At 37.7% G+C, this 24,173-nt stretch overlaps 1 protein-coding gene across 2 annotated transcripts in view; it reads right to left on the bottom strand.

The window, feature by feature from the left end:
- PHYHIPL (phytanoyl-CoA 2-hydroxylase interacting protein like) overlaps positions 1–24,173 on the bottom strand; it is a 59,149-nt gene that overhangs the window by 4,486 nt on the left and 30,490 nt on the right. For both annotated transcript variants that reach the window (XM_069796045.1, XM_069796044.1), the window contains exons 2-4: positions 6,539–6,735; positions 1,455–1,629; positions 322–439 (exon numbers count right to left, since the gene is read on the bottom strand). In XM_069796045.1, the coding sequence (XP_069652146.1) occupies positions 322–439; positions 1,455–1,629; positions 6,539–6,703 (458 nt within the window). In that variant the 5' untranslated portion in view covers positions 6,704–6,735. The remainder of the gene's footprint in view (positions 1–321; positions 440–1,454; positions 1,630–6,538; positions 6,736–24,173) is intronic.

The raw sequence follows: 24,173 nt of genomic DNA on the forward strand, positions 1-24,173 counted from the left end.
CTACTACTAGACATCTCTGAGTTTCTTAGTACAATAGAAGTATTTGGCTACTGAACATTCCGTTATGATAACAGGCACTTTAAACAGGCTGGAGACCCTGTGAGTAATTCAGTTTCTGCTTCAGAACACAAACTTCTATTGCCTAATGTAAAAGTGCTGAGTTAAGCAAGGTGGAAGAAATGGGTTATATTTTATTTTTTCCCTTCTTCTGAACTGGCAATGAAGCATACAGACATTCTGCTGTAGCTTTAGCTCAGCTGCCTCCATTTACTTATTTTCCCTTAATTTGCCAAACAGTTTTGCATATATTTACTTTCTTACCTGATATAATCAAAGTATTCTTTGTGCTGATTCCGATAAAAAACAGACAGTTTAAGCATACGGCCTGCAATCACTTCAGCTTTTTCCAATAGCTGTGTTAGGTGAACTTTTGAATAATCTGGAAAGAAAAGACAATCTGCTAGTATGGGGGGGCAGGAAAACCCACAAAACTCTCCAAAAGCTACACAGACGTGCAACCTTAAAATTAGGAACAGAGCCTGGGTAACATACCTCACATTATGCAGCAGCTATACAGAAACTATAGAGCCCAGCACAAGTTTCCAACAGTGGCAACAGAGAAATGGCAGGAACACACGCACGTTTGATTCTCCCCACTCCTTTCCCCACAAATACTCTGCAAGCCTACAGCAACTTTCAGTTCAGGATTTCCTGTGTTAGAGCTGGTTTCCTTGTGTTTGGGACTGCAGAGGAGCTTAGAACTGCCCTCTCTGGCTTATGTCATTTGATAAACTGTTTGCGAGAATGTACCTGGTTGTGAGCCAATAACAATTCTAAACAAAACTAAAAAAGCTTGCTTAGGACACAGCCTCAATGGCATCTCAACCAACAGGGGATTTGTAGAAGGTTTGCTTCAGCACTCAGCTTTCACACAGGCAAGCACATTGGCACTAGGTGATGAACATCCAAAGGAAGAGACTTATAAATCAATGGCAGGCTAAAACTGATCCTTGAGACAGGGTGTTGGTGGTGCTCAGGCTTTGCAGCATACAGAGAAGGGAGAGCAGCAGAATGTCTTAAGCAAGCTGTCTGTTAGGGAGCTGCCACTCTGTTTTTTCTCCACAGTGCTAGTAGCCAGCAACAGGCACACAAGTGGCCCTGCTCCACTTTGGTTCAGCAGTCTTCTTTCCTAGCCTGGGACATGCAGTGGTGCCAGGCACAGCACTTTGGGGCAGAAACTATTGTGGAACAAAGGGGCAGTCCAGCTGCCTCTCATTAACGTGCCAAACCCGAGCACATACAAAGCCTAAAGTTAGAATTCCAGTTTCCAGGTGTGGCTGTTATAACTGTACCAGCCTAGCTGGCACTGGTAGATGGCTAACCCGCTCAGGCAGCAAAGCCAGCATTAATTGCATGCATACATCCTGTGGTGCATGTTTCCTCAGCAATATTACCTGCTGTGCAAAACTCAATGATTTCACTCCACTCAGAAACAACATAATCGCCATCAACTTGCTTTGATGCTGTCTGCACTGCTACTGTGTATTCTGTTCTTGGGCTCAAGAACCAGTGCCCGCGGACTGTCATCGGCAAAGGAACAGCTTTGGCCACCAATTTAGTGGGTACATCCTGATGGAAACAAAAAGACAAAACAACACACAAGTCAGCAGTGTAACCAAACCAATCTACCACCCCATTGTTTTTGCAATGTAATCCCCAACCCCTAGCTCTTCTGTGGAAACCTTAGTTACTTCTCACAGTTCATTGGTGCAACAAAGTTAACAGAGCAGCCCAGGACAATGGTCTAAGGTCTGCTCTAAGAGCTAGGGCGATAACTTGCATGTATAAGTTACTATTAGTTCCAAGTGACTACAGACTGATACTATTGCATATAGCCCAAATATATAATTCAGACTAGGGCCATTTGTGCTTAAGTATGCAAACAGAGAAAGACACACTACTGAGCACAAGGATATCTCAATTTAAGAGCTTCTTGTGCTCTCACTGCCATTGTTTTCTTTCAGTCAGTGTAACCAAACAAAATTCCTCCTGCCATCAATGACTCCACCTATAGTGCTGTTGATATCTTCCAAACCAAACTTGGACAGAGAAAATTAAATGTGTTGCAAAGTAACTTTGTGTGTTTTACATGTATCAAAATACCCTTATGTACAGGAAGGGCCAGAACAAGCCAAACATACAGCTAGATAGTTTGTGCCTGTCGTTGCACTGCTTACTTCCCACCCCGCCACCATTTCGGGTACTCTGTTTTGCTCTTCCAGTGTATCGCACTATAGTGCAACAAAGAGGAATAGCTGCTCGTTGTGGAAATACCTAATTTCTACAGTACCAAAGACTGCAGCGTAGACCACCAAGGGGAAGAAAAAAATTGAAGAACTGGACAGTTTATGCTAGAACTGTGGGTGAAAGGACTCACAGTGGAGTTGAATGATTCTCTGCACAGTGTACCTGAAGAGCTGTGATAGAGTGAGAGAGGTATTTACTCTTGGATATTTATCAGTAATCACAGAATAGTAAGATGGCTGCCACATGAAAAGTGGGCATTTTAGATAACATCCATAGCTGTCCACCTATAAATACTAGCACAGTAGTCCCTTAAGGAAAAAAGAAATAGAAAAAAGACATTTTCTGTTCATGATCTATGAGCAAGACCTAAAAGGTTGAGGGTTTTTTTGCTGTATTTATTTATTTTTTCTGTATTAAGAAACTGTAAAATTAGCAGCTTGTGATATTACAAGAACTGAAACATGATTGACTGATAATCAAGGGTAAGATTTTGTTGTCATGATTTCTTTTTTGCTAATTCTCATTTGAATCAAATAACAGTTGGGAGGAAACATTCTCTCTAAAGGATTCAGTTGTGCACTCTGGCATAAATAATATATAAAAGATAAGAGAAAAATTACAAGGAAAAATAAAAGAAACCCCAAAAGACATTTAAAGATACCACCCTGGAACTATATTGCAAAGGCATCCCACTGGACTGAGTTTCCTACTGCTAATGCAGTCAGCAGCTGCTACAGTTACAATCATTAGTCTTCCTGTCATCTTTTCTTTGGCTATGGTAACAACTGCTCCACCTGGGTCAGGTCTCTGTGCCCACAACCCAGTGGTGGTTTTTGCCCCCATTAATTTTGTCAGTTTTCATGTAACATTAAAAGCCTCATTGCCCCCATGCATCAAAGCCTTGCCTTCCAGCTGTGTATCAGGCAACTCTTAAAACTGTACCAAAAAAGGGGCAGACTACCTAAACTGCATTAAATAGAGGGTTTTATTTCTTGCACAGCTGGTGAGGAGGGGCAGATATGATGCTTTTCATAACTCTAATCTGTTGTTCTTTTTCTAAGCCAACACTTCTTTTTTCTTTTTTTTAAGGTCATTATACTGACCTCAGGAGAAAATGTTCAAATGTTCACATTGAAATTTCTCTGGGGATTCTCCATTTCTTCCTTTCATCTCTTTTCTGCTCAGCTCTGGCTGAGCCTCCAAAGAAGTGCAAAAGAGGTTACATGCCAGCTCAAGGACAGCCGGAATTCTGGAGTGGCAGATGGCTGCTCCACCACCACCCTCCAGACAACTCTAAAGGTACCTAGACGGCAATAATTTCCAAGAACAACCTGGAAGCACTGAATAACTAAGCAGCAAGGTATACGAGTCACACTACCTCTCTCCTTTTTGGGAAAAGATGCCTGCTTTGCAGTCCCTTTTCGTTGCCAAAGAAGCAGCTTTCAATTTTCAGCTTTTTCCCATTTCATCTTACCCTTCCCATTGCCAGGTCTGTTCGTAGGACACATTGTGGGAACTCAGCACACCCAGGTTCTAGTCCTAGTTTTGCTAAATATCTGAGCCTCATTTCCTATTACATGGGAATAATCATACTTCTGTATCTTAAAAAAGAGGGGAGGTATGCAAATTGCACTGAGAAAAAGACAAAGTCTTACTAGAATTCTAGTCTTTACATACTAGTACCAATACAAACCTCCTCCTTCACAGATATGATGACAGTAGTCATAAATAATAAACCTATATGCACCCTAAATATGCTGAATATACTTTATATATTTGCCAACAGAAAAACTACTGAAAGGATGAATCATTCACGTATGCTCTCCTGGGTACACAAGGAAACAAACAGCCCCCTTTCCTGAGGTACAGCATCTATCAGGTTAAGTCTATATCCCGAGTGACTTGCTCACAGCTGTGTGAGCAAACTGAGACTTAACATTAACTCTCTCCAAGTTAGAAAATAGTTTAAGCTCATCATCTGTGTTTATCACCTGTGAGAGAGACAGGCACTTGCAGACAGTGATGTACCCTACCTGTAAGCTAAGTAAGGATGATTTTTTTCCCCCCTGAAATGCCTGTCTCCTTCCACAGCCTGACTGTGGAATGGATGACTCCTGAGAGTAAGTCCCAATGCTCTTTTTTATAACTAAGTCGTAGTGCTCACTTTTTTCTTTCTAAAAAGCTCTGCTAGGTGAAAGGGCAGTGATATCCTTCCCCCTTATACAACAGCTTTGTTATGAAGGCAATGGATGGGTGGGGGCTGATTCAGTCCCCTCTGGATTCTGGGATGATTCAGTCCCTGGTGCTGCAGCTGCCAGGCTATCAGCTCCCTACCCAGCAGATCTACTGCTGAGCTTCAGCTGTGCAACTCATATAACTAACCTTATAGGGAGGAAGGATGCTTGTCTTTAACCATACTAGGGTTAGGGCAAATTTTGAATTTGAGCAATTTTTAATTTCTCAACAAAAACTCATTCTAGAAAGTGTGTTAAAAATTACTTAGTACTAAAGATGCATGAAAGCAAACACCAACGTGCTCTGGCACAGACAGTTGTTAGAGTATTCAGTATGCGCAGTTCTCTTGCCCACCCTGTCTGCTGTCTGGATTTCCATCATTCTGGCCGGGGAAAAAAACCAAACCAACCAAACAAAAGCTTTACCAAGTCACTAATACAATTAGTACCAAGAAATTTTAAGTTAATTCTGACAAGACATCCAACTTATTCATTATTTTAATTGATAGACTTTAGTCTCCTGTTTTTACAAAACCAACTACCTCTCTCCTTTGACTACATACTTCATCACAGTAAAAAGCTAGGGAATTGCTGAGAAAAACAAAATAAATCTAATGGCTTATCTTTATTACACTACCAAGATCCTTTTTTTTTTTCTTCTCCATTTTAACACTAGCCTCATCATTGTGATACAGATTTTGAAGTGTATATAGTGTTTGATCTGCTAGGGTGGCTCTACCTTTTACAAAAACAAATTTTACAACTTTATACCACTTTGCACATGAATGAAAAAACATGTAGATTAATAAAATGAAAGAAATCAAAAAGAATCCATCTTAGTAAGCATTTATATTAGAAGGTATATTTATTCCTGCAATATAAGATGGGAATTCAAATCCAAAGGCTGTTAGTCCAAAAGTAATAACAGTAAGAAAACCAAAACATAGCCTACTTTATTTGCTATTATAATTAAAAATGGGTCATAATAAATGCCTATTGTAACATTAAATTCGGTAGTGCTTCACAGGCTGATGTTAGCAACTGCAACATCTTGGCCAAACATGCAAAATTCTCGATTTCAAGCAGTAGTAAGTGATTTTTCATTACACTTACTTAATGTATATGTTACTTCCAACCATTCCATTAAAAAAACCCAAAACTCAAGTAAGGAAACATGAAAACTATACACCTGCTATTTTTGGTGGAAGTATTTTCTGGTTATCCCACTGGTTTATAAACCAATAGTAATTTAGGTGTTGATAGAATTAGAGCTTTCATATTTGTCTGGATGGTTATTTGTGCCTTGGCAAACCTTATCTTTTAGAGATATTGCCAACATTGTTTTTAAATTTGCAGATGATTGTGTTGTTTAATCTTCTATCTCATTCCACGTTTCTCTAGATATCTCAGTATTTCAACTATTCTGAGGTCAAAGCAAATTTTGCTGGATTTGATAAGTACAGATTCTGCAATGCATTCAATATATCCCTGCATCAGTGGCTTGAGGAAAGAGGCCAGATGAATATTCAGGTCACAGTGCTGAATGTTGCAAACTAAAATTGCTGGAAGCCTTCCTAGAAGTGCATTAGAATTTGTGACTCTTCTGTTGAAATGACATGTTGCTCTCATGAGTCTGTCACTGAACAAGGACAGGCATAGAATACATAAATTGTTTAAATAATGATTAAGAACTAGTCAGGAATAAAAATGTCTGTCTTGCAATACATTGTACAGGTTCCAAAACTGTTTTCAAATGAAATAGAAAAGGTAGTGTTCAGTTCTCTATGAAACAAATGTATTTGTGTGTACACAAGCATAGGCTAGAGATGGAGAAGATATTCTGAGTATAAAAAAAGTCAATCAGATTAATAAAAACCCACCTTTGCTGGATGTCCAATACCTGTTTCCCATGGTCTGGCTTTGAATGGTTAATAAAACACTGAGATTCATCTATTCAAAATCAAGTATTTCCATCTTGATTTTTAAATGAAAGTTACCTTGTGTTTAAATTTGTTGGAATTCTTGTTTTCTTTCTTGTTGAGATCGATGAAGTAATGAGTAATGCGGTCCTTGGATTTAGAATCCATGTCCCAAGAAATCTTGAAGGAATCGCATGTGATGTTACTTATTTTGATGTTATGTGGAACTGGAAGTTCCTCCATCTCTGCAATCCCACTATCTTGTGATTTATTCCCTGCATAAAAAATACGCATGATTCGTTCAGTTAAAGACCTATTAGATATCTGTTTTCTGTGCTCCAATACAATCACATCTCTGAACAGGCTTTCATGAAGTCTGACAGGTGGTACTCAGAAGCAACTTTGAGGTACAACTACACAAGACTCAATGTCAGTGATGGGAAATACTGGAAAGGGATTAAATTCCTCACATGAATAAGCACTAATAACATGTAAGCAGACTGCATAGACTGGCTAGTACCACAATTGTGTGCAGTTGAGAGTTTGAGAGTAAGAAATGTCTGAAGCTACCTGGTGCTACCGTATTTAGTTAAGATGCCAGCAACGTCCACAGTTAACACACAGTTAACATAATGGCCCTATCCATACCGGTCTGTGAAATAAATACAAATAGAAATCATATTAATCCTAAACCTATTTTTCAAGCACAAAGTAAAACAAATCCTTCAAGGTTTACAGATGGTGTATGTATATAAACATATGTATACACATATATAAAATACTGTCTCCTTCACAGTGAAACAATTAACAGTGATCACTTTGTTGAGCTACAGTAAAAGCAACATACACACCAATTTCATTCTGTGGTCTTTATTCTCTCTATTCTAATTGCCCAGTTCAGACCCTGCAGTTTCCTTGGGATGTTTTTTCTAATTTCTCTAGATAAACAAATGACCATTGACCTCAAGAGGCACCACAGGTTCTAAAATTAGGTTTTCCCTTAGTTCCCAAGGCAACCTTGTAGTAGAGCATTTCGTGAACACTAAAACTCAGAAACATTAGGTGATCTTGCACTATATAAGATACAAGTGAAAAGCAAACAAAGAATAAAAAAACCCAGAAAGATGAGAAAAAATGAGTGGTAAAAAGGAAAAAATAGAGAAGATGATGTAAGAGAAGGAGTAAAGAAACAGAGCATAAAAAAAAATAAAAATCAAACATAGAAAGAAACAAAGGAGAAAAACAAGGCTAACATCTGTGTAAGAAAGAGAAGAAAGCTCCCAAATTCTGTCCAGATGAAGAAGGTAGAAGACCTATGCAGAGATGTGAGGCAACACATTGTCAGAATTATTTTTAGTCCCATCTAATTATAGAAAAAGTATTTGTACTTCCATCATAACTGATAAAAAACTGGGCACAGAAGGTGAATCTAGTCAGTAATAATAATAAAAATTTGACTTGGAAAACAGTAGGGACATTTCAATCTCTCAACAGACACTGTCAAAGAATTATACCAACACCTCAATGCAGAAATATTAAGGTTGGCCTGATTGTTCAAAATTCTCCTCATGGGTATGTGAAATGCAATCACAGAGTCTGTGAAATCCATAGATTTCCAGCTAGTATTCTGAATAAAGTAATTTTACCGATGATTTCAAGAACCAGTAATAACACTTTTCTATTTTTGTTCCATTTTATGCATTTACACCTAACAGGTTGTCTATTCTTCAAACATCCTATTGCTTCTTTTTTATTTTTTTCCTTTTCAACTAATATCAAAGTCAGGTGGTGCCTGGTCTTGCTCAAAATCCTACCCTATTTGTGCCATCCACAATGACACTTTCAACAGCTGCACTGGCTGCAGTAGACTCAGAAATACCAGTCATTACTGAAAGCTTTCTGTTCATATGAAATACGTGGTAAGTGCTCTTCCCAACGTGAGATTTCAGAAAGCCAGCAGGGAGAAAATGCATTGCTTGCTTTTGTAAGCATTTTGTATCTGAAAAATGACTGAAAGCTCTACCAGGTACACCGAAAAGGCTATATATGATAGCTCTTCCAGGAGCAAGGCTTTGTGTTTAAGCAGAAGATGGAGTGATACTGCTGAGGTTCTCAGACCTCCTGGAGAGCTGGACGGACTCAGATCCCTGCACACTGAATAACTGAGTAAAGACCTGAACAGACATGCACTCAGGAAATCCAAGCCATATGTATCCACAATACGTTAATGTCCAACTTCTTTGCCTCAAAAGTCAGCTTCTATACTCCATACCTATGGGTGTTAGCCATGTTACAAATAGCCAAGGTACTTTAAGCTTCAGGAGACACGTGCAAAGCAGTAATGACCATTGACAAAAGTAACAGAGATGAAAAAAGATTTTGGAGCACACCAATGACAGTCAAAGAGCAAAAGCGCTTCTGTAAATGCGTATTGTTTTCTGTACAATTCTTGGAATTAATGTCTGGCATACATCTTTAGATGTCTGTGCTCCTGATCCTTTTAATTTCTTTGCTTAAGAAGTGAATAAACAGTTTAAGTAAATGTCTAGCAGAAAATCTCCAGGTAATTTTTAGCAACATTTTAATATAAGTCTGAGAAAAAGAAACCACTTGCATTACTAAGTGCTAAGCTATCCTTTTTTTGTGATGGAACAAAATCCCAAATAAACACTTTTCTGAAATCTTTAAAGCTCTTTGAAAGTAGAAAAAAAAAAAAATTTACAGATTTTGAAATACAAACAGAATATGAACATAATATGAAAGTAAAATACCTCACAATTATCACCAGTAAGCAATACTCCAGTTTCTCTCATATTTAGAATATGAAGTATCTGTCATATTAGTAAGCCATACTTATATTTTGATACGTATTTGTGTAGTCCTGAATGTCAAAATCCAGTTTTTGTTGTTGATCCTGAGTTGACAGGCAGTAATAGGAACCTGATAATGATACACAGTATTAATGAGGAGGATGATGATTCAGCAAGTATTGGTAAATGGTGACTTTTGAAAAGCAACTGGTGTACCATTGCATGAGAACAAGGAAAAAACATTAAAAGCACTCTTCTGCTCTCTTAGATTTGACTGATCCTAGAAACCAAACACGCAGGTGACCAGCTTTGCCCACACAGCAGACACCCTAGCATTCAGACCACGAAGAAATTTTGGAGAAGCATTCTCTTGCAAAGCATAAGCTCTAACTCAGAATCCTGGTCCTGCAAAAAGTAGTGTTTTTCAATGTTAGGAACAGCATTCTGTCTTGAGATGTACTGGAATATGACATAAAAATGTGAGATACAGTCCTTGACATCACTGCACTGTAATTAACTCGAAAGAAATGAAGATGACAGGATAGCACAGAATGAGAGTAAGAATATCCTATCCAGCCTGCTACTGTACATGCATCACTTATAACAACTACATCTTGTGGAATATTTCCATTAGACTTTATCAATATTATAAAAGCATTATAACTACTATAATACATAGTTATGTAAGACAAAATAGTAAGAATGAGCAGAATTTTCAGTAGCAGAAGGGTAACTTTGAGCTAAACTTGGAAGTCAGGTGTTTAAGAAAATACTACTATCTGCTGTTAAAGTAGGGGTTCAACCAGGGTCTGATAATATTGTCAACCAAACCACTTAAAAATGCTGGCTGCTACAAAAGACTGCTTAGTGGCCTACCTGCTAGTTAAAACTAGAGACTTCAGGTATGTGGTAAGCAAAATATAGGTGTCGTGGAAATCAAAAACTGACAGATATAACTGTCTGAAAAGGTAACACATTTGTACCTTGCCTTTTTTCCACTTGTGCTTTGGTGAATATTTTGAATTGGTTTTCATACTGGAAAGCATGTCCACTTCAAGCCACTTCTTCTTTATACCAGGATCAATTTAAAGAATAGATCAACATCAGGAGATAGGATATCTATTAAAAGCAGAAATAGCAGCTGAACTTAATCAAAGCCAGCATATAGCTGCCCTAAAGCACTCCAGCTGAAAGGACGTTACTGCTGTTACAGATGTGAAAATAGGTGGAGAAGGCCTTAGAATGGGCTGCTTTCACGTTAATCGCTTTGCCACTTCACTGAGGCTAAACTGATATTTCTTTGACGAAGCATCACAATACAGACAAAAATTGAAAATGAAAGTAGCGTCGGAAATGTTGCTCTGAACAGCTTCATATCAAATTAACATAGATCAGCTTCCAATTAAAATGGCTACTTCATTTTGAACATTCTTGTTGCTTCAACGCTGGAAGCCACTGCAGGACTGGATAGAAACACTGCTTTCGGGTCTCTTTTGGGCAGAACTTATAGAAGAGCTAGTAGTCAAACAAACCTGGTCTCCCTTGCCAAAAAAACACTAGGCATGTCATCCCCATGTGCTGCAGAAACACCTCTGTTTTAACAACAACAAAAAAGTTCACTTTTAGAACAAGCAAAAGGGCCCAGTGATTCTTGACCCGTATAATAAGTCAAAGACCACTCGTGTGCATAGGTCACACTGGAAGCGTAAGACTTTAAATTTCTTCAAAGCCAAAGAATACATACAACACGCCAGCTTTACTGAGATCAGCTGGAGAACTGCAAGATTAATGTTTTATGCTCCTATTCACAGGCTTATCTCTCTCTGCCACATCCAGAGTTAAATTTCAAGTTAAATTGTCTGATCAATTTTAAAGCAGTTATGATACTCACTGCTGCAGCTGAGTCAAAATGCTGGCAAATGGGTAACAAACCAATTTTATTTATATACACATAGACACACTTAATTTAGTATCCTCATTATATCTTCTACTTACATAAATTATCTCTGAATGGGAAAAAAAAGGCAGAAAATTCCCATTGAACATTCATGGCTTTCATCTGTCACTATTGGAGACAAATGATAAGACTTGGAAATTGGTTAAGTCCACACCGAAAAGATTTGGAAAAGGGTGGGTTTTTTTTTTAATTTGCCTCGTCACTCAAAACAAGCTGAACCATTACATCTGCAGCAGTGGAAGGATGGTGGAAAAGAACCTTAACACAACCTCTGACTGGTAGTTACTGAGCATTCACAAAACCTGATTTTTTATAATTTTAGAATACTTGATCTTTTTTTTTTTTCCCCCTTATTTCTAAAAATGCAGAATTTCACAGCAGGGCAAGCGAGTACATGCCTACTGATTTTTCATTTCACAGACAAACTGTTTATGTTATCCACAAAAGAAATCCTGAAAGGGCTTATTTGTAATCCACCTTCTAAGCATACTTACAGCTCACAGAAGTGAGTTTTATGAAACTAGACCAATAAAATAATACATTTCTGGGTTCCTGTGACCTTGCTTATAGAAGTTTTGACTCTAATATTATCTTGGCAAATACATTCCTGCTATTAAGCATTAATAATGGAAAAAAATTAACTGAAGCAGTATGACATAAATTTAATAAAGATATAGAATCCCTAAACATACAACTGTATTTCCCATAGTTTGAATGTTATTCATCATTTGGAAATACTAAAAAGACGGGTTCACACTCAAAGGTTGTATACCAGACACACTGCAGTAGAACTCCTAAGTATTCAGAACTCATGCAATTTGTATTCAGCAACCAAATCACACCCTCTTTCCCATAACTCCATCCATAACACTAATATGCCACCTTTCACAGCATTAACTATGTAGCTTGCTGCACTATGCAAGCATGAAAAATTATCCAGCAGTCAAGAAACAAATTCACAGATAACAGAACCTGCAAATGACTGAATACAATGACATAATAGCCATCCATCAACAGGGAAAAAACTACAAATATTACAGCCTTAATGAGTGTGATTGCTTGTACTCAGTATGAAGTAAACTCGTGAAATATTCATTCAACTGCAATGGTGTCCATTAAATCTGGAGAAATTAAAAGAAGGCAGGGCTGGGTGAAATCCTATTGTCTGCTGGAGCCGTGAAAGTATCCCTTCAGTAATCATGGATGACAAAATATAGCTGTAAAATACTACTATTTATCTGCAATTTAGACTTGGATATTAGGGGGAATAACCATCAAAGTAATATAAAGCTTTTCATATTGCTATTTCCCCTTCATGGGGTTTAGATTCAACCAATTCAGGTATTTGTCCAATCTCTGGACAAAAATTATTTATTCATTTTATATGTGGAAGAAATGTAAATATCTAAACAGAATTTGGAATAAAGGCGGGGGGGGGGCGGGGAGGTGGGCGGGTCTGTTTGAACCATCACTCAAACAAATTCAGAGCTGTCCTGAGTAGTGGTGGAAATTTACACATCCCTGAAGTGATGTAAATGCACTTTATATCACAGAGCCCAAACATGTCAGGAGAACAACCAGAAAAGAGAACAAAGCGATAAAATGGCTTTTCCCCGCATTACTCTTGTTGACTGTGTTTCCTGCTAAGGCTTTGTCCTTCTGACCCTCAAGATGCAAATTACATCAGCTTAATGAAGTGTAACTTACATTTTCATTTAAACCCATTATGAACCCCCCTCAACATGTATAAATAGATTTGCCTCTTTTGGCATCACACTGGAAAACCTCCAGTTGTACGGACAAAGACAAATCATCTGGTTCTAAGTTTCTTTGTACTCAGGGATAAATCCTCAGTGTCTTCAGAGTCATGTTGTGGGAAACACGGAATTCTGATGCTTTTGGAGCAGACATTCAAAAATCACTACTATGCCTTTCCTAAGCTGCCAACACCATTGCCATGGATCTTTGAAAACATGTTCCTAAAGGATTCGTAAAAAACATTAAGGCATTTTGGGCTCTCAGTTTGTACTTTGTAAATCTCATGCTTGTCCTTACATCTGAAATTGTTGCTATTAAGAAGTTTCTTTATTTGAGGATGAAACTCTTTGCATTTAATATGGTCTAGATTTAAAACACCACAACACAACACAAACAGTGGAATGCTTGTTAGTGATGGCTATTTCCAGTTACAACCCTGCTTTTTCCAGCTGTAAGTTACACTGAAACATCCTAAGAGCTCACTAGTCTAGCTACCACATTCTTAGCTGAGGAGGTGACAGATAAGTACTTGAGGACAGCAGTTTCTTAAACTGTGATTTCACAATAATTTGCAAAAAATACCTGTTCAAAACCTCAGTTTAATTTTCCAGTAGACATGCATATATTTAGAGATTTCAAATAAACATAGTGTCAAAAGTCATGGAATCTAATAATTTCCAAAGAATTTAACTGAAAATACAGAAATGTCACTACTTCTTAAAGTCAAGGCACTCATTTAAGGTTCAGTTAAAACTCGGTAGACAAAACCAAAGTAAATAACAGGTCCTACTCAAATTCTATCTGAAGACTGGTTGTTCTCTGAATTTACCTCTAGCAGTAACAAAGAAGACAATAGTTGAAGACACACTCAAAAAATGAGATCTTTTGACCTTTGTGATGGGGAAAAAAAGAAAAGATGATGGAAAACTAGGTGATATAAACCGCATATTTTAGGGGGACTATACAGACAATAAAGAAGACTAAGCCTATGTAACATGTCAAGCTCCTGCAGAACCTCCACCTCTAACACTGACCTGTGGCCCAGGGTTGAACATTTGCTACAAAAAAGAAAGCCTAGATTCAGTGGTACTTGTTCCATTCATTGAAACCATGGCTGTCTGTGCTAAAGCAACTCAAAGCAGCCTCTAGGTTGCTGCAATTTTTTATGGCAGGTAAGACTCCCAGAAGCTACTGAACTAACTGGGAATGCCAAAAGCATAACGAAGCCCTGGTGATATCCCACAATCAGCAACTGGGAGGAAAGTCAGTGGAACGGTCATCATGCCACTTCTATTGTCACCACAATATTCTCCTGCACTGACGTAATTTCACTCATCTGGTTCACATAGTTTGGGGTTTATCTGGGGTGCCGTCATGTAGAAGATAGTGCACTAAGTGCTGCACTGTACTGTCTTTAGAAAGACACACAAGATAGTAAACTCTTCAATTACTTCTGTGAAGTGTCAGCTCCATGAAACTTAGGAATTTGATCAGGGAAATGTGACTAAGGTTTGTGAGCCAGAAAATAAGCAAGGTGAGACTGCACCCACATAACACAAAATTAAATGCTAACGCTGGATCCTTAAGACATTCTGGGAAGATACCTGAAAATGAAAAGACATGTAGATGAGGATGAGAGGCATAGAGGAATAAACTATAAGGTAAAGCAATTTCTGAGACCCTGAAAGATCAGGTTTACATTATACACAGTTACCAATAGCACATGTAATAAACACACCAAAAGCCAAACAAAATCTTATAATACAAAGCACATATTTTTAAAATGTCACCTTTTTCAGATCTTAAAATACATCCATTGGTGAAAACAGAAAGTGTTTTTCTCAAGTTAACATTTTCAATACAATGAGAGACATTAGCTATGACCTTTTGAAGTAGAAATGTTTGATGAAAGGGGATCAAGTTCATAAAGAGCACCTAGGTACCATGATGTAAGAAATCCTCTTACTATATAGTGATACTAACAACTGTAAACAACTCATTTAGAAACAGTAAAATGAACAGAGATATCTTTCTTTATACCTTCTGAAAGAGAAAAATTTGTACCTTTCCTTGTCTTGATAATTCAGCTGATTGGTTATATATCAGCTCTATAAAGGTAAAATATTAAGTTTGTAGTTCTAGAAAACTGATATAGACTGACAATATTTGAGTGCTGGAATTCATTCTGAATTCTCCAACTTACTGTGGAGGTATTTTATTTCCTCAAAAATTCATTAGGAGAGAGAATTCTTCTTTCTGTATAACCATCAAAAATGACAGGAAAGTGCCAGGAAATTATGTATTAGCTGCATACTTTAAATTCAACTAAGTAAAAATACAATATCATATTTTTCTCCTGAGCTCTGGAACGAATGGGTCCCTGTCCAACTGCTAGCTATATAAAATTGTTTTACATGACCAGGACTGTATGTCCCTACCAAGCAAATAATTAACTTGAATATCAAGAATTTCAGTGTTCACTGCAACACCTTGTTCAAGAAAGACAATGAAATCACACAGAGGAACTACAAATACAACAACATTTATAAAATTATCAAGTTAAGGCTGTTATTTGTTAGGCCATGCAAGTGGTACTTGTCCAGGATAGCTATTCTATTTCAAAGTTCAACTTGCTATCCATAACCACGTAATTAATATTTATGCTTTATTCATGCATCTTTTCATGTACAAAAAATTAGGGAATAGTCTCAGGTTCTTAAATGTCTCTCTCTCCTCTCCCCCAGAATCCTGGTAAACCAACTCCAGATACCGATTTTTATATTTATATAAGCATATTTAAGATTATTTTCTAAATAAGTATCCTCATAAAACCAATTCTTACATTAGATAAAGAGAGGATGCCTGGCTCTATAAATCCTGTTAGAGGGATAAACCCCTCTAAATCTTCTCCTCATTTCCTCCCCATGTCTGATACTACTGTTGTGCATTTTCTAGTAAGATAATGTGCATTCTGTCCAAAATTTTTAAAAATAGTTTTGAAAATAAAGCATTACTTATTTATAACTATAACATGTATATCTATATTTACTGAGTGTTTTTGAAATGTTCAAATACATTCAGATTCTCTTGTTACTTGGTTTTAACTCAAGGCTTAATTTAGCTGTTTCCTACTAACCTACACCATTGACTTCGGCAGGAACATTCTACATTGCTAAACAAAGAGAACACAGCTAGACTCTGCAAGCACAGTTGTACTTTTAGTACAGCTGTCTTCTTCAGCAGAGAAGGTACCCCAAAACTGTGTCTACCTAAAGCACTGAGAAATCTCCAGATTGTCTAGTTTCTGTATTAAAGAATTTCTCTCAGCCTCTTACAAAGGACTCAATTCTTCCTCCATCTCACATGGAGAACAAATGTACTCTACAAGTGGTCCCATGATTCAAATCAGGAGCAGCCCAATATCTCAATCCTGCCACTGACAGCAACAAATGTGCAGGCTCTTAGTTCTAACTGAGCAGTGCCCCGCTCTCTCCCAAGCCTTGTTTCTCACTGCCTGCTGTCAACTACAGGACTGAAACCTTTTTCTGCAAGCAGCCTCTCGTTTCACGAAGGCGGCTCAGAGACTCAGTTGCTACCTGACAGGAGGTGTAGTACGGCAACTGAAGGACAGTGCATAATGAAAGAAAAGCATTCAGCACAGCCTTAAAGTTTCATCATTTGCTTGAACACTAACTCAACTGAGATGCTCATTTGCCCTTAGCAAAAGCACTTGACTATCATCATATGTATTTTGAGATCTTGTGCAGGTGGGACTTCAGGGGCTTAGTTTCCTCAAACGTGTAAGTATGTTTTCCACTAACACCAATGGGAATACACAATGCAAATGTGGCAAACCTGACAGCTAGTAGTAGCAAATAAAGAGTTACACTGATAGATTTTGGAATGCAATTATGCCATCAGAACTATACGGCTTTGGTTTACAGCTCAAGCATTCTCTCAGCGGACACTGAATGCAACATTAGGTTCAGTAGGAAATTAAGCATATCTGTACAGAGAAGGTTACTATAATTAGTAAGCAGAAATCAGATAGTCCCATTATAACATTTCTGTGGAATATAAATTTTGACTTAGATACAAAAGTTTCAAGAGTGGATTTGTAGGGCCATATATACTCCTTCAAAGATAAAGATAATAAAACCCAAACATTTCTTTGCTTCTTAAAAATGACAGCAGATACAGTAACAAGGAAAAAGCAGGAACAACATTCATTCCTGCAATAAGACCACAGATGTCTGTGGAATTACACCTGGAATAAATTTTATACAAAAGATGTAACCTCTAATTCAAAAGCAAAGGCTACTGTCCAAAAGATTTTATACATATGACTTGCAGCAATGTTCATGTGCAATGCTGATATGATGTACTACTGTGGGAACCACTAAAACTCTTACTGTGCTAAGAAAGAAGAAAACACTAACAAAGACCAATATCACCCTTGGGTGGTAAGTCTCCTCAGGCTCACTTTCCATTCAGTGAAAAAGGCAGTTTCCTAAACTGGATAATCTGAATACCTACAGTTAGCTCTCACATTTAACTGTGCCCTGGAGGAGCCTAATTCTTTTCAGAGACTAGAAAGAGAAGTCACAGAAGTTGAGAGATAGTTGAAGTTACCCTTTGTAATTATTTCCTAAATTACATTTGTCAATTCTCACGATTCTCATCATACAACAGCAACATCTGATAATTTGCAAGATTCCCGCCAAAGAGACACAAGAAAAAGAACATGGGGAAAAAAGTAAGTACTACACTGCAGCCAATTTCTGAACTCCCATAGCAAAGAAATGTACATATCACTGACTCAGAAAAATCCTCTGCACTGATACTTTAAAAGGGATAAACTTTTCAAGAATAATTTCTCTGAATTTCTGTGTCAAATACTTCAGAGTTTTTCACTTATCCCCACAATATTTTTTCTGAAAACACTGATAGGATCAAACATCTCAGGAGCATTTAAGCTTGAAAGTGGATGAATGTATATCTTGCTAACTACAATTATAGCTAAATTATTTAAGGACCACAATTTAATTAATTTTCATTAAAAATAAATAATGCATTCAATTGCATCATTAAACTAATTTCTCAAAATAACTGTTTCCTCTTTTGTTATTACCATAAGGAAATTCAGATATATCACTGAGTTGTCCTCTGTTGTTATCAGCCAATTGTTCCAATTCAGTGCCAATTCTTCCTTTGATTTTTGACCCATCCCTACCTGAAGCAAAAATTTAAGTAACATTTTGTAACATCTTCAGAAGTCCCTAAATGATTTAGAAGAGTCTTACTGAAATCAATGCGATTTAAGCTGAGTTACTTGAGAGCTTCTTAAAACATGACTGCAAATATCTAACAATTCATATCTATGGCTGCAAGTGAATTGCAGAGGCACATATAAGTTTCACAAACCCAAAGCATAAGACAAAACCTGACTGAAAATCTGATCAATGGCTGACATGGCAAGGCTGACCTTATTCTTTCACTAAGATTAAATTCCTATTGGATATCCTGATGTCTTGAAAGTATTTACTATTTATACTTTACTCATTCAAAACTAAACCACATTTTCAGAATGTCAATAGCAGCCAAAAAACGTAGCCTTTCTGAACTGAGTACTAGAATGGAAATAGATGCAATAGAGTTTCCCTTGCTCCTTATGGATATTTTTTGGAAGAAAATTTTATGCCTTTATGCTTCTATTAAGAACACCTTGTGGTGTTCCACAAGGCTGGGCCACTGTTACCCAACTTTTCCTCTTTCCTTTTTGCATCTTTATTGCACATAAGTTGAGGAGTGTTAACTCACTAAAATGCTAAGCTAAACACACACATGTGCACACAAAATTTAATTTTCACTGTGGGGAAATTATGAAAAAGGAGGAACTTAATTATCAGATTAAAATATGCAACTGGAAGGTTGTAAATAATCATTTAAGTACACATTTCTTCACTAAGGACCGGGAAAACTGTAAGACACTAAAAAACCACCTAGCCCAGAAGATTAAATTGACATGCCATCATGCCTGCTTTTCCCCTTATCTAAGATATGCAGATCTACTGATCCTACCATGCTCTAAGGACTGGCCAAATCTTTGTGTAGAGAGCTGAGGAGAAGTAGTGGGATCTCCTTTTATGACCCACGGATATCAAAAAACAAGTAAACTGATTTGTCCAGATAAGCTGAGACTGAGTGCAAATGACACCACCAAACATCAGCATCTTGCTCCTCATCCTGTCTGCTGAGTGACTCATAAATGCAGAAAGATTTATACCAATACACTGTTCCCACTAAAGTTCTCTTAGACTGCTTATACTAAAGAAGTGGTTTTATTTTTTACTGTATCATCTCATCACGTTGAAGCTAAACAAGCTTCTCTGCAACCTTCTATGGAATGAGAATTGCAGTGTGGCAAAAATAGCTACAGCTGCGCTACAACTCCTACTGGCACACCATCGGTTTTCGTGCCTCTGACCATCAGAGCTAGGCTAGTGCAATTCTACCTTCCAGAAATCAAACAGGACATTATAGTAGACTGCAAACACTAAGCCACCACAATATTTACTACTAATTAAAGTAATGATCCCATTTTGTTCAGCACAGCAAGCTTACAGTACATGGGTGGTAAGTGGCTCTTCTCAGCGTGTGTTGACTACAAGATGCATTTTAAAAACAAATTTTAATTAAAATGAGCATTTCTCAGCTTCTGAAAGGGAAAGAAGGTAATAAGGGATGTAAAAGACTCTAAACCATCCTCTAGCTTAATTTAAATATCATTTTAAAATTGAAATGAACTTTACAGCCACTTACATATACTGGAATTTCTGTATAATGCATACCTTCAGTTATACAGAATTCCAGATTTTGAAAGGAAATAACTGCATCAGAAACACTACTATAAAAGCAGACCTATTTATCAAGTGTACTTTATTCATTTAGCTGGAGAAGCCTGCATTGTCAGGTATCTATGCATCCTTATGAAATTCTGACCATAATTCAGACTGCACTCCCATTTTGTGGTGTATTTTTGGAAGGATGTTATCTCGGTACTGTTTTGCTGGAAAACAGGGAGTGACATTTTTCAGTAGACTCCCGCCCTGTTGCTCACTAAAGGGACAGATTTGGGAGCAGGAAGGGATCTGGAGCTTCTTATGGCATGAGGTTTTTCTCTTCTGATGAATAAACAAGTACAGCTGCCTCTGAGACTGTGGAACTGCCTACATCTCCAAGACTAACACCATAAAAAAAACCAGACTCATAGATGAAGGCTCTGACTGTATGACCCTGGACAAATTGCTTGGGGCCAGATTCCAATCCAAGTTACACTGCTCTGGATCACTGGCCTAATTGCTCCAATGCTCTTCACCTAACACAGTGTAACTGAGGGCAAAGCACTGGCCTTAATCTTCTACTGCTTTTAATATTAACTGTATATTAGAGAAGTGAGTGGCCTTTCATGATTTGTGCTTTCACATGTCACTAAACAAAAGAGAGAGAGACAAATACATGCTTTCATTTTAGTTTATTACTATGAACCTCACGCTCATACTTGTTTACCTCATTCTTACGTGGCTGGCAACAACTTGTGCCATTTATTGCAGCTGTGTCTCAATCAAAACCAAAAATGTGTTCTCTACTTCAAGTTAAGTCATGTGAGTTCAAATCTAGCAAGCAAAGGCAGCCTTGTATTCACATGAGCTTTAATTCGACCTGCCAGCTTGTCTGAAAATTGCAACTGCCTTGATCGCACACGGATTTTCATTTAAGACCTACTTTTCTTTTAAGTAAAGGGAAGCCCAGGGAGAAAGGCAAAACTCATCACTTGAAGGGCAAGGGAGAGAAATCAAGGCTGGGGAACACAATTTTACTAAGCGTTTTCTTGAGAAAGTAGGGTGCTCAGCATGAGTGGGCTTTTGTAACTCACTGGATACCCTGGCAGTCTGCAGCATTGAATGAGCATTTCTTTACTTCAGCACACTGGTAATTGCTGTGAGCTTTTCACACGGATCTCTTGTAAGGAATAGGATTTGGCTCTGGTTTACACCAGTTCGTGCTTTCTAACTGTGATTTGAAAGGTATTATATATTCATAATAGTTCAGGAAATTCTACTCTGTAACCTGTACTATTTTTTAAAATTTAATTTTTATGCAGGTTTCAGACTTTCTCTAAGGCCCTGACAAATAAAGGATATACGGGGTTTGAGAGCCTTTTTTGGCAGGACCTGGAGTTGTTCTGGTTTGTTTCATTTTTAGTTGGTTTCCGAGGGCAACCAAACATAGTCAAGGTCTTTGGATGTGGGTCTGCCCCTCCTTGACTGTTACTAACTTTTGAACCTTTGACAAGAGTAGAGAGCTCATAGGTAACTTAGGTTGCTGCCAGTTTCATTAAGGTAGGTAAGCATGCAGAAATGAGAGAGGACCCTGTTAAATACACCCTATCAAGGGGAAGGCTACAATGAGTTCAAGCTTTTCACAGATACTAGAATATACAAATGACACAGCTACGAATACTGTAGTCAAAAGAAATCTTTAAGCAGAGTTTTTGCCACATGAGAATTCACCCCTCACTCAGACATGGTATAGCATATAGACTCTGTGGGTTTATTAAAAGTCTTGACTCTAGCTCATAATTTTCCTGTCCTGATGGCATTTGTAACAGATCTCTCATGTAGATTCTCTAAAGAAGATTGTCTAATAAAGAGAAAACTCAAACTGAAGTTTTCATGTAATTAAGTTAAAAGAAACCTATAACAATTCTGAACCATCAGATTCAAATCCATTGGAATGCCATGGTCCTCAGTAGTTTCAGAATTATTTTTTTTTAAAAGCACAGCTCAGTTGGATACTTTAATAGTTTGCGTTACAAAGTCTTCTGGAGCCTTATCATTCAGGCTATCAAACAGTCATGGGATTGTTAACAAGTGATCAATCATGATCATGATAAGACAAAATTGATTATTACCTAGAGGAATAGCTGCACAACCTACTACAAATTCACTAAGTCAACCAAGTCCCCTTGGGTATGTTACTTAAAAAGAATTCATATTTAGATTTTTCATCTTTTGGTTTTAGAGCATTTAAAAGCATCTCAACTAATGCTTTCCAACTCATACTCCCTACTATATGAGCTAAATATAACAAGCATACTAAGATATACTGAAGAATTTAGTTTCACTGTATGGCTTCCATCTCAAGCACTGCACACTTGCATTAGGGCTGACAGCTTCACCAGACAGCCTAGGTGCTTTGCTGATGGTTTGCTCAAGGAAGCAACCCAGAAACCAGCTAAGCATTACAGAATATACAAAAATAGAAGGAGGAGAATCAGTATCTTATTTTTCACATACGGGACCTGATTCTGTCTTCCCTGCACTTGTACAGTTATGAGAAAGCACAGCGTACCACCAGACATGTTCCTAATACACAGGTCATGCTGGGGCATCTGGCTACCTGATGTGTCACGGAACTTGAAATTGAACTCTCCTACTCTAGAAGGGCTGCTATACTCAGGTCCCTGTAAACCAAATACGATTTAAGAACTCCATGCTATCTAAACAGAGTGACAAAGTGAACTACAGAAGCAACATATTCAGTGGGTCAAGGTTCCAAAGCATGGTACAAAGCAGTTCACAGACAGAGGAAACAAAGAAATGTACCTGGAGTTTCAGGTGCCTCTATCTAGGGGGGAAGAGAAAGTAACCTCTACACGTGGGCAGAGGTGAGACAACCGCAATTAATTGTGTGTGAAGTCTTACTGCTCAAATCTGTCCTTTCATGAAGGGTAAGGTGGTAGCTGTTTCATCAGAGCACAGGTAACACTGGCTAAAATTCCAGTATGTTCCACACAAGAGGGACAGAACTTCTCTGTGATGTAATGGATTCAGCGAGCAGATAGGCTTGGGGACTTTCAACTTCTGTGATTAGAGATATGTCTTGAAATTACATTGAAAGTGTAAAGGCTAGAAATTCATCAGAAACATTAGTGCTCTGAAAGCCACATGTTTACTACTGAGCATTTATATTAAATTACCAGCATAAATTCCATCATAAAAGTCTAAGTGCATAATATTTACTTTATGTCATCAGATGCACCTCAGTAGCTCTAAAATACAATCTGCTGCACACTGTTCTTAATTTTATCCCTTAGTTAATATAAACTCATGTATAATTTCCCTTTACATAAGTTGGATTAAAAGGACCAACGACACAGCATGAATCACTCCACCGATACTTCTACAATAGTACTTGTGGCTGGCCAAGACTGAAAGAGCCCTTTAATATCTTTTTTGTCCTGCTGATTTTGAAGTCCACATGTCTTCAACTATGAGTACACCTAGAAGCGACCTGCAAAAAAACCCCGAATAATCTTTTCAAAATGTTATTTCTAGCCCCAAACTAAAGATAGATGAAATCCAGACAAACTGCAACTTAAAGAGAGAAATTCCAAATTAGATGCCTATCTGTATGAAATAAGATAGAATACACACAACAAAAGTTAGGAAAATAATACAGTAGTTGCAAGATCTTAATCATGCCATGTTATGAATGCAAATCTGTTTTTACGGAGTCTTTCTGAAGCCAATGGAACAGCTCAGGGAATAAATTTATGGGATGCTTCTGACAACTGCAAACTGCAGAATTCTCCTAACAAGAGTGCATTGATATACAAAGCTTGACACGGGAATTCCTCAAACTATGCTTCTCCTAGAGGTGCCAGCTGCGTCTGACTTAACAGTATTGGAGAAATAAACTCCAGATGCCACTCCGTACTTGGAACTTAGAGTGCAACTCTGATAATACTTTCTGTCATTCTGCAGGAACGAAAGACTAACACCAAACTAGCTTTAAGGTTTCCCCTTTTTGTCAGCAGCTAGAACTGTCAAGGCTCAGAGAAACTGTTGTTAGGTTATAAAAACAGTATAGCTAATCATTGTTTTTGAAAACATCCATGCAAAACAGCTTGTTCATTCAAGCATAAATAAAACAAGAACACTCTGTGAAAACAATAAAATAAAATTGATTAATGATTCAACTACAAACACCACTGTGAAAATTTATCCAGCTACAAATACTACAACAAATTCTAGCCAAACCTTCGGTGCTGAAGGAAACATTTTCAAGGTCAAATAAAGGATGCTCACTGTGTAACAAAACCTAGTGTGGAAACCACAGGAAG

The sequence above is a fragment of the Haliaeetus albicilla genome, chromosome 11 (genome assembly GCF_947461875.1).
Source record: "Haliaeetus albicilla chromosome 11, bHalAlb1.1, whole genome shotgun sequence".
Lineage (NCBI taxonomy): Eukaryota > Metazoa > Chordata > Aves > Accipitriformes > Accipitridae > Haliaeetus > Haliaeetus albicilla.